The sequence below is a fragment of the Cydia amplana genome, chromosome 3, assembly GCF_948474715.1.
Source record: "Cydia amplana chromosome 3, ilCydAmpl1.1, whole genome shotgun sequence".
Classification (NCBI taxonomy): domain Eukaryota; kingdom Metazoa; phylum Arthropoda; class Insecta; order Lepidoptera; family Tortricidae; genus Cydia; species Cydia amplana.
The window spans coordinates 18,598,831-18,610,519 of record NC_086071.1 but is presented as its reverse complement, the minus strand read 5'-3'; the positions used below and the strand labels follow the sequence as shown (position 1 = coordinate 18,610,519).

The 11,689-nt window shown below is 38.1% G+C and overlaps 1 protein-coding gene across 1 annotated transcript; it reads right to left on the bottom strand.

The window, feature by feature from the left end:
- Positions 1–818: 818 nt before the first annotated feature.
- LOC134662713 (putative nuclease HARBI1) lies at positions 819–6,236 on the bottom strand. The gene is made up of 6 exons (XM_063518984.1): positions 6,018–6,236; positions 5,303–5,493; positions 4,902–5,037; positions 3,936–4,077; positions 3,571–3,838; positions 819–903 (listed from the first exon to the last, which is right to left on the bottom strand). Exons 1-6 carry the CDS (start codon positions 6,234–6,236, stop codon positions 819–821), a joined length of 1,041 nt encoding a protein of 346 aa, XP_063375054.1.
- Between the last annotated feature and the right edge of the window lie 5,453 nt (positions 6,237–11,689).

The following is an 11,689-nucleotide window of genomic DNA, read 5'->3' as shown; positions in this document are numbered from 1 at the left end:
GACACACACAACACAGTATTATAATGCAGTGTTATTCTTATTGCAGATAACTGGAATCAACCGGGAACCTCGGCTCAATCCACGTATTTTCCAAGTCTTCTTGTGGCTAGTGAAGCGAACCAGAGTAACCAGAGTATGTTTCATACTGGAAGGGTATGCGGATAGATGTCAATTAATACTATTTTGCGATATTTGGCATTTTTAGGGTATTACATAGTATGGAGATGACACCCATCAACATACCTTCCCAGTTTGAAAAATACTATAGTACAGTCTAATGCTTGGAGGATATAATCAAACGGAGACGCCATGTCTGTAATTTTCTGTACAAAACAGTCTGCCGATTTTTGCGGGGGAGGGGAACGTCAAATGTATGCGTAACGTAAAAATAGCCATGTCAGATAAACGTCAGTCCATACATTGTGTATGACCGTTGGCCGCCTATTTTCGACAGAGGGGAAAGCCTGTTAATGGCTACTCCGTTTAGTTGTATCCTCCAAGGTCTAATGCTATCATCTCATTTAAATGTTACATTTGTTCTGTAATTTCTATAAATGTATATAAAATGTATACATGTACTGTTTTATTTCCATTATAGCCCTCTACGGACAGGAAGATGGACTACATATGAATAGTGACAGAACTCTGACAATTTCTAGTGCTGGTGCCAGTCAGTGTGTGCTGCACAGTAAGCATTCATAAAATCTGCCTAAGTATATATTTCATCTGTGTACTATATGTATATGTCGTAATGACTTATTTTTCCTTTGTGTAATCTCTGAAAAGTTTGATATATTTATATTTTTGTTTTGTATTTACTAGCCCCGAATGGACTGGATAGCTTTGGCGGGATCGCGGAGCTCAGAACTCAGTCGGTTGCCGGTGCTAATACTATCCATGATGGTGGTAAGCTATATCTATTATATCAGCTAAAAGAAAAACACTGGCATCTTAGATTCCCCAATAGATTAATTGGAATACCAGATGGCAATTGAAGTTATCTATCTTAATAGTTTACTCTCTGTAAGATAATTCCATATTATGCTGCTCATATTTTTATGTATTAAAGAAAAAAAAAAATGCTTTTACAGTACATATGGTCCTATTTTCCCGCACTAGTGCGTAAAATAATGCTATCATCTCATTTAAATGTTACATTTGTTCTGTAATTTCTATAGATGTGTATAAAATGTATACATGTACTGTTTTATTTCCACTATAGCCCTCCACGGACAGGAAGATGGACTACATATGAATAGTGACAGAACTCTGACAATTTCTAGTGCTGGTGCCAGTCAGTGTGTGCTGCACAGTAAGCATTTATAAAATCTGCCTAAGTATATATTTCATCTATATACTATATGTATATTATGTATATGTCATAATGACTTATTTTTCCTTTGTGTAATTTCTGAAAAGTTTAATATATTTATATTTGTTTTGTATTTACTAGCCCCGAATGGACTGGATAGCTTTGGCGGGATCGCGGAGCTCAGAACTCAGTCGGTTGCCGGTGCTAATACTATCCGTGATGGTGGTAAGCTATATCTATTATATCAGCTAAAAGAAAAACACTGGCATCTTAGATACCCTAATGGATTAATTGGAATACCAGATGGCAATTGAAGTTATCTATCTTATAGTTTATTCTGTGTAAGATAATTCCATATTATGCTGCTCATATTTTTATGTATAAAAGAAAAATAATGCTTTTACAGTACATATTGTCCTATTTTCCCGCACTAGTGCGTAAAATAGCACTTCGTGCCTATGTCAAAAGTTTAAAGGGCCATATGTACTGTAATACGTTGTACGATACACGTGCGAATAGGTAATTCGCAACTCGTGTCGATTTAAAACACTCCCTTCGGTCGTGTTTTAATTTATCGCCACTCGTTTCGAATTTCCTCTTTTCCGCACTTGTATCGCAAATAAACTATTCAAAAAAGATAAAAAATGGTGCTAAAAGTGAATATATTTGGTCTGCTTCTTTTACAGCCCAGCATGTGTCTGCTTCTGCTAATGCCAGGCAGCACACGCTGCAAAGCCTCCCGCCTGTGCCACTCACGCCACGCGTAGTGATCAGGACAGCTGCCGACGCCGCCGCAAACCGCTTGTCGGGGAGTCGCTCGCCCAGCCCACTCACGCCACGCGTAGCTGTTGCTGGCGCCAATCCCGCTGGCCACCGCTCGCCCCAGAGCCCTACGCCCCTGCCGACCCCGCCACGTCGGCGGCGACGACGTGGTGTTCAAAATTCTAATTCTCCTGCGCAGAGAAGAACCCGCACTCAGACACAGTCGGAACTAGCGAGGCAAGCCTTTGTCAGATCTGACACCGAATGGCGTGCTTTTCAGCGAGAAACGGAGATACATAGGAGGAGGAATGAGGAACGGTGGATGGAGTTATTTGGAAATTTTACAGCTGTTGTCAATAGAATAGCAGATATTCTAGAGAATAAATAAGGTTATATATTACGCCTTTACTATATTTTACTTATTCATTTCAAACAAGAATTCCGTTATCGTACCTAATTGGACCGTAATTAGGTACAAACGTACCCTCAAGTATAAAAGCGGGATTCCACCAGTATGCGGTTCTGTGCGGCACAAGCATATTCAGTACAAAAATGCCTGTGCCGCACTGGTGAAATCCCGCCTTAACACCTGAAATAGTTATTTACGATACAAGTGCGGAAAAGAATCCTTTGTTCTGCAAATAAACCACAAGGTCAGATTTACTTGACTGACTCTACTATCAACAGCTGTAGAAGCTCCCTGAACTTCAGCTATAGTTATGCCTGTCTCTCTCGTCTCGTTTTACGTACCTATTCTAGTTACTACTTACCACCAATTGGCATTTAACAAGTGTTCAAATGCTTAAATAAAAGCAGATTTGCGATTTGATATTTATTTTGAACATTCTCATATCGAGTTAACATTCCCATCCCTAGCTGTCTCGTATACAAGACAACGGCGACGAGGAACATGAAAAACGTTGAAATCTGGAGCAATTATTTTGATAGCCTTTTATTATAAAAGAATGGATTTATATAGCAGCTTAAAATGATTATTTTTAAACAAGTTGCTAAACCATTAACATAAGTGTAAAAAAAATATAATTTTTCCTCATTTACCGAGTGGTTGGATTTTTGTCTTGTTTGCAAGACAGCGGCGCCAGTGTATCGTTCTATCGTTGTCTTGTATACATGCCAACGGCGGTCAAAGGGTTATTTATACATGATGGCCGCGTTCTTCGGCAAGGCGCCTGGCCAATTGATCGCGCATTGCTCTTCCCATCAATAATTCACTAGCTGCATTTTCTGTTACCAATTCCTCTCGTTCGAATAATTCTGAAAAATAATAGACTTTGTATAGTTACCGTATATATTTAATAATTATATAAGTACTATTATACTCATGGAGTGCTCCCGGTACCTACTGGCTTTCTATACATATACAGTACGGAACCGGGAATTCCCGGTTCTCGCCATACAGACTCAGTACCGGGAGCATTCCCTACTCAATCTATCATAATTATGTTTTTTATAAAAAACCTTGAGGTTCTGCAGATGACTCTTCGGGAAACGGCACGTTATGTTTTATAGCAAGGTTATGCAATACACAACATGCTAATATGATCCGCGAACACTTCTCTGGCCTGTAGTGCAACGCCCTCTCCTGGTGCAAACAACGCCAACGATTTTTCAAACGCCCAAAAGTGTTTTCAATCAGAACTCTAGCAGTTGTGTGTGCGGCGTTGTAAATCTCCTCTGCAGAGTCCGGGTTTGCGTCTAAATAGGGCGTCATTAACCATGGCCGTTGAGGATACCCTGAATCACCTGTTAATATAGAATAGAATATCGCTGTACCAACATCGTTACCTATAGGTACCTACATATTGAATATTACGTTGTATTGTAATTAATAGCGCCTTACCCAGAAGCCAAACAATTTCATTACGCGTGTGCAATAGTTGCATGTGATCGTTAATGTTACTATTTTCCCAAATGAAGCTATCGTGGGCAGCTCCTCCATACTTAGCATTTACAGCTAATATTCTACATTCATGGTCACATATCTGAAAAAGATAAGAGATGTCTATTTATAAAAGTAAGATTTTCGTCATTTTATTTAGTATTAAGTACAGTAGGTACTAATAGGATCGAGTTTTTCAGAAATGTAATTTCACCTTTTTTTACTTTAGTACTGCTACTACATGCTGTCTCCTCTTGTCTTACCCTTAAAGTGCAACCAAACATGCAGGGACTCGCCGAGTGCCGAGCCGCTTATATCAAAGAAAAAAAAAAGAACTTTGAAGAATGTATGAAATAATCGGCTCGGCACTCGGCGAGTCCCTGGATGTCTGGCCACACCCTTATGTTTGAACATATGCTATAGTTAGTTTTTTTAGCATTAGGAATAAGGTAAACAATCTTGATGTGTCTTTTAATTAAAAACTCATTTTAAAAATAATTTCCGGCAAATATGTAACAATTATGTATCTAATACGATCATTTATATTCTTCTAAGTATTGATTAAGTTATTGATTTTTAAAAAGCGTTTTTCATTTAACAGACCTTTCAAGATCGCTTACCTTCTTTCAAGTTCTTTCTAATGCTAAAAAAACGAACTATAGTAGGTACACTACTTAAAGACGGTCAATGGAACAGAAAGAGTTCAGTGTCTGTCACACACACACAGATACATACACAATCGCAAAATAATAATTCTGAAGCATATATTATCATAAAGAGCACAAATCGAACTTGTTAAAGATAACATAACAAATTCAATTTAAAAACGTATATATGCTTCAATTGCTCCTCATGATATATGTACTTATTTTGATTTTGATGTAATATGACAAACCCTACGACATTAATCTTACATAATAAACATACCATTTGTACATTAATCGAATGATAATGTTTCCGGCAGAAGTATAAATGTTCTTCTCCCTTGTCGGGGGTGAAAATTTTAAAATGGCTGCAATCTAAGCACCCAATTACTCCTGGGATACCATATATACTGTAGAAACTGTAAAAAAATTGTTTAGGGCTATAAGGGCTTTTCTACAAGGTACCTATTAGAGAATGTAAATAAAGAATGACAGAACTATTACGCCTACACTATAACAATCGTAAATAAAGGGTTACAGGTCCTATTACCAACATGACAACCCCTTCACTGTTCTTACTTAGAAAAAGTGGCGGTGAAAGGGCATTTAACCCCAGATGTAAGCAGTGCTCCTGTGGGTGCATCCTTGCTAACCTTTCGTTTTGTTCTATATCTTATTCTGTACCTTTGTTTAATGGCATTCCGATCTTCTTGTGTGCACGGGAATTTAATAAATTTATTTAACACCTTGGGGTGGTTTAGCGCCTTCGTCACTTCTTCAATGTAGACGCTGGCCGCCTCTTGGGAGAAGTGGTGCGCTTTACCTGTTACCCTCTGGTAGCTGCCATGTGCAAAAAATAATAATGCACATAAAACCTGCAAGTTATTGTTGATTAAAATTAACCTATCGTAAAGTAAAGTAAAGTAAATTTTATTTGTAGAACACAGGTGATACAGGTCTTAAGTAAAAATAGGTGATTACAGAGCTCTGTGTTTTGCCTATTGGCGTACAAATGTTATAAAACTTAAGAACTATGGTTACTCTATGGTATATATTAATAAATTCTTACAATTAAATTAGCATGTTATCAGAAACAAAACAATTAACATTTAAGGTATTATTTATATGTACATCATATTAAAGATATAACATATCAAATTTAACATTCAATTTTTTATATTAAGACAAATTATATTCATTACATATGAAGACTGGACAAGTTTTAATTGGGTGCTCTAAGTATCGGCAAGAAAATCATTTACTGAGTAGTAGCATTTATTTATTAAATATGATTTTAATTGTATTTTAAATTGATCAGTTGGCAGGGACTTTTTATTATTTGGGATACTATTAAAAATGCAAATCAAGTACATATATACGTATTATGAAATATGCTTACCTTAGCTTGAAGAGACACTCTTTGTGACCCTTTCAAGTCGGTTTCTTGGGACAATACATCGCATAAGTCAGCGAATGCCTCTTTGTGTAGACGGTAGTCTTTCATAAAGTTTGCATCACTTATATTTTGAAGCGGGTTTTCAAAAATCACATCCCTTATGTTCGCTTGGAATCTTCCTTGCTGCCGTCTTTCATCATCATGCTCGGCCGTCGCAAGCATATACCAAGCAAAATAATGCCTGCCCGCCATACCAAGTTGTTGTGTGATTACCCCGCTCACACTTAAACAATGTCGAACTTATTACTACAAATTGTTTAACAGTTGGTTGTTTATTGGAGAAGTGGCAACCTCATGGGCCCTTGCCAAAATACAGTAATAGATCACAAGTAAAATATTTCGGTTGGACTGTAGCAAAGGGGGGGCTGGGACTTAGATTTTTTTTTGACAAAGTGGTGTCATTATGACACTATTTTTAAATGATTGTAATGTGTATATCACGTCAAAATAAGCATCTTTTATTGGAAAAACTTTTCTCTAAAATAAAAAATGGCCGAGTTAGACGCCTCCAAAGATTGATATTTTTAAAGGGAGCTGGGACTTAGAAAATTTTCATTGAGAGTGGTGTCATTATGACATATATTTTAAATGATTTTAATGTATAGAACACATCGAAATAAGCAACTTTTACTTGGAAAACTTTTTACTAAAACTGAAAATGGCGGAGATAGAGCTTAAGGCAGGCCAGGCTTTTAAGGCAGGTCGGAGTAGGTACGACGACGAGCGAAGCGAGGAGGAGTGTTAGGTAGAACTGCGACCATACAGCGCGCGAGCCGAGCGAGCGAAGCGAGCGTGCCGCGGCAGCGGCCGGCGAAGCGCCAGAACCGACGTTTTTATAATAATACAATTTTACAAGTCCCAGCTCCCTTTAAGAACATCAATCTTTGGTCGCGTCTAACTCGGCCATTTTTTATTTTAGAGAAAAGTTTTTCCAATAAAAGATGCTTATTTTGACGTGATCTACACATTACAATCATTTAAAAATAGTGTCATAATGATACCACTTTGTAAAAAAAAATTCTAAGTCCCAGCCCCCCCTTTCGTACAGTCTGACCAATATTTCATAATACAAAGTATTAATGCATGATGTACGGTGATAGGCCTTCACGATGCACTGGAGGATAGCTGGAGCAGGCTGGAGCAGCAGTACAATACAAAGCGTAATGGCGGCCGAGACCACGAACCGCCGAATGATGTCGAAGAATTCTTAATTAACTGCACCCGTCACACTTGCAATTCACCGCATAAGATGCTATCTAAATTATACCTTAAACGGCAAAATGAAAAAAATAAAAATAATGTCTGGAGCACGATCCGCCATGTTCCAAGGATCATTCGAAACGAAAGTCCAGTTAACAGTTACACTCGGTTTAGACTCTCGCGCGAGCCACGAGACGAGCCGCGAGCCGCACCACGAGACGCGAGTCCACCGTTTACACTCGCGTTCGGCTTGTCATTCGGTTATAAACCTTATGCCGTACCGTTAGTGTTTAAATTATATTAGCTCGACGAGCTTGCGAGCCACGAGACGAGCCGCGAGCCCACCGCTTACACTCTCGTCTCGTGGCTCGCGCGAGAGTCTAAATCGACTATGAGAAAATGTGTCAATTTAGTTCTTTAGGTGAAACCTAGAGGCGCTGTACAAAACTCCGATATAACTCTTGCTCTGTTTTTTAGTATACTTAGAAAGGGACAGCATCGTTTAGAGTGGAGTGAAGTTAGGCACATTAGACCGTAAAGAAACGTAAAACGTGACACGGCGCGTTTATTCACTGAAAGTAAGTGAGAAATACTCTGGCAACTGATGGTAGAGGCTTAGGTCCATTATAAGATTTATAAGTTCTAACCGCAAGTTGGAGAAACAACATCACTCGCACGCTTCCAATTACTTCGACAACGTGGGGCTTCTTTGATTAGGGAGGGAGAAGAGGGGAGGGGAGGGGGGGTGGGGGGTTATTCTGAAGTCTTATCGAACACCTATTCGAATTTCAAAAGCTTATACTGATATGTTGTTGATATCATGGACGATTTTTTGAACTAACATAGTGACGTATGTTTATTCTTATTTTGACATAACTTGCACAAGCAAAGCAACACAATTACAAAATTGTATTGGTTGCGAGTTGCGAGTGATGCCTAAATATTTAAATAATAAATCTATCATCAAATCCATATCAAATCAGTGATAAAAGAGCGCTGGTGGCCTAGCGGTAAGAGCGTGCGACTTTCAATCCGGAGGTCGCGGGTTCAAACCCCAGCTCGTACCAATGAGTTTGTCGGAACTTATGTGATATTTCATTAGATATTTACTTTTCGGTGAAGGGAAACATAATGAGGAAACCGGACTAATCCCAACAAAGCCTAGTTTTCTCCTCTGGGTTGGAAGGTCAGATGGCAGTCGCTTTCGTAAAAACTAGTGTCACGCCAATTCTCGGGATTAGTTGCCAAGCGGACCCCAGGATCCTATGAGCCGTGGCAAAATGCCGGGACAACGCGAGGAAGATGATGAAAGTCTAATAACTGCAGTTCTTATGTTTCTGTATACAAACGAAAGGGTTCTAGAAATTACACAGCTGCCTAGCTTAACCGCGTTTCTCAAACAGAGACGTCTACGTTGGCTAGGGTATGTGCACAGGATGGAACCCTCTCGACTACCCCGCCGTGTTCTTCTTGGTGCAGTTGCGAAAGCAAAACGTAGCGTTGGGAGGCCATTGCTTCGCTTTAAAGATTGCGCAAAGAGGGACATGATTGCCTTCCATATCGACAACCGAGACTGGGAGAGGCTTGTAGAACAGCGGACGGATTGGCGCAAACGTGTTGTGGAGGGTCGCAAGTTTTGTGATGAGACCTGGTTCGCCGCACTCGCTGACAAGAGGCATAAACGACGACAAGGCGTCTCAGTGCCGTTTTCCGGAAATCTCTCTTGTCAGGCCTGTCTGTGTGGTAGACTATGTCGGTCTCGCATCGGTCTATTCAGCCACCAAAAAAGGTGTTTCTCCGGTGTTACACCATAAATCGTCTGGAATTAGGGCTTGCAAATATTCGAAACTTTCAGATATTCGAATATTCGACTTTTTCTGACGACGTATTCGAATATTCGAATAATTATTCGAATATTATAAAAAATAAGAAAAGGAACGAGAAATCGGTTTATTATCGTTTTATTCAAAAGCTTTTTTCACATATTGCTAAAACTAAGGATATTTGGCAGAAATCCACTTAATTGACTAGATTTTATCATCCTACTATTTATAAGATGCCCACATTTATAAAAACAAGTAAAACGCCAAAATTAGACGTAATTAATATTTCTAGATAAAACTTATTATAAATGCGTCGTTGCGTGAAATAATATAACTTTAACCATCCAAACACCTAGGTATGTAAGATATTTTTTTAATAGGTAATTATTTTTCGATTTAAATTAACTTGTAATCACTCAGAAGCCTGTAAAAAGGCCTTTAATTTCATTGTATTTTGAATATTTATTGACTTTATTTGTTTTGGCAAGTTATTATTCCTAATGGTCGGCTAATTATATAATATTGGAATATTTAAGGAAAAAAGTTAGTTGAGTACTGGGTGGATTATTCGTCAGCTAAAGGTGCATGGTTAGATTACCAAGTTGGGCAGGTTTGGTATGATTAAATTTGAGAATTGCGATAAGTGGCAAGGCTTAGACTTCAAAAATTCGCTTATGCTTTGGTTTCCTCCGATAGCGGTGCCGTCATATAGCGGCCGTCTCCATACAAATACTATGACATCCATATTTAGCCGTATTATTTAGTATGGAGACGGCCGCTATATGACGGCACTGCTATCCTAGGAAAACCGATCTTTAACGTACGCTTGTACTGAATAAACAGAATGACCCTAACTTAAAACTTACGCACCGTAAAAATAGCATACTTTTTGATTTCGTTTTCTTTTAAATTGAGTTAGGTTTCACTGTATTCACGAAGTCTATCGAGAGGAATACAGTAAAAATATTATTTCCTTCGTATTTGGGTACCTACCGTTCCTCATTCACTGTAAATACCCGTAAAACACACAGAAACTGTAACTACAGCGGATGACATAGATTTTTTTATAGTAATAAAAAATATTCGAATATTCGAAACCTGAGCGGCCGAATATTCGAATATCAAAACAGGTCGAATATTCGACAAATTCGAATATTCGAATATTCGAATTGCAAGCCCTATCTGGAATAGACGAAAAGGCCAATGATGATGATGATGATGATATGCATCTCCCACTAATAATGGGAGAAATGCATCACACACCACACGCACACTCGTGCTATGGCCTCTGGCAAAGTCAGGCAATTCCTACTGTTTTTTGAAGTGAAAACTTCTTTAGCGGCGCTGCGCACTTTTTGAGGTGAGGAAAAAATGATAAACTCGAGACAGCGTAAGGCGATCACGTGACCGTAAGGTTTAGATGGCCACTCATTTAGATGGCATTTAAATGAATAAAGAAAAACTCAATGACATCATTCAATAAAGCTACATCTTGATGGAATCGCTAATAAAAGTGAACTCTAGTACTTACTGGTGAATAAAACTCAAAATATCATGACCAAATTAAATATTTAGATGCGAGGTCTGCAAGGTAACTTTACAATTTCTATTCGAATTTTAAACAATTAACGCTACAAATTTGAATTTCGAATTTTAAACAAGCTCACTGACCAGCAATTTCGGAACTAAAGTTTTTCAATAGAAAGGAGGATGGGTCAATTATACATAGTGTTGCAGACATTTTGGACTAGTCATTGAGTTTTCACTTCTGTCGGCACTCCCGGAGTGCAACCCGTTGTTTTTTTTTAAATGTCGGTGATCAAAAAATACATTGCAGATTTGGTCTTGATCCCTCTCGCAACTGTTTAAGTGCGAGCTAAACGACAGTAGGTAAATTCTGAATTCTAATTATTATCATATTTTTTAATCCTAAATACGCCTCCTGCGTAAATTTCCCCACGGTATCAATTTACACTCACGTGATATCACGGGACGTGACAGGTATTCAATACTGATTCAGAAAATCTATTCAGGACTGAATACAATATACCAAACACTAATAAGTTATAATATGGACTGTCAATCCAATACAAACTGCGTACCTACGTTATGCCAAAGAGAATTTGAAATAGAGGCGAATTGTCAAAGTAAATTATGCAGCCACAGTAAATTCCATAGAATTAATATGACTAGAACAACTGTCAATCTTCAAAAGTGCGACCAAAAATGAAATGCAATTGTGTGCGTAAATTGTCTATGTGAGATCGAAAATAGTGATGTCATGTTACAACATATTAATAATCTGTCGATGTTTGATTGGTTTATCGACTACTTTTTCAAATGTGTTATTTTAAACGTTAAAATTCTACGACATTATGACGTATAAATAACACTTGCACTGCGTGTACTATCAAAATCGTTGTAGACTTATCTTAATGTAACTCTTACTGTGTTGGAAAGTGAAGTTTAAATTTACCGCTAAACATGAGCACCTTCAAAAAGGTATAACAATCGTTATTATTTGAAGTCGGTTATAAAAGCTAATATCTTAATGATGTCTTGTGAAGAAATAATTACATAGCTATTAATATA

Bases quoted from the DNA above. Each gene is read 5' to 3' on its own strand.
- LOC134662713 (XM_063518984.1), bottom strand. From the start codon at position 6,236: ATGCTTGCGACGGCCGAGCATGATGATGAAAGACGGCAGCAAGGAAGA. The intron at 5,494-6,017 runs GTAAGCATATTT...AATAACTTGCAG, and splicing joins GAGTGTCTCTTCAAGCTAAG to GTTTTATGTGCATTATTATT. The intron at 5,038-5,302 runs GTACAGAATAAG...ATTTTTTTACAG, and splicing joins CGGAATGCCATTAAACAAAG to TTTCTACAGTATATATGGTA.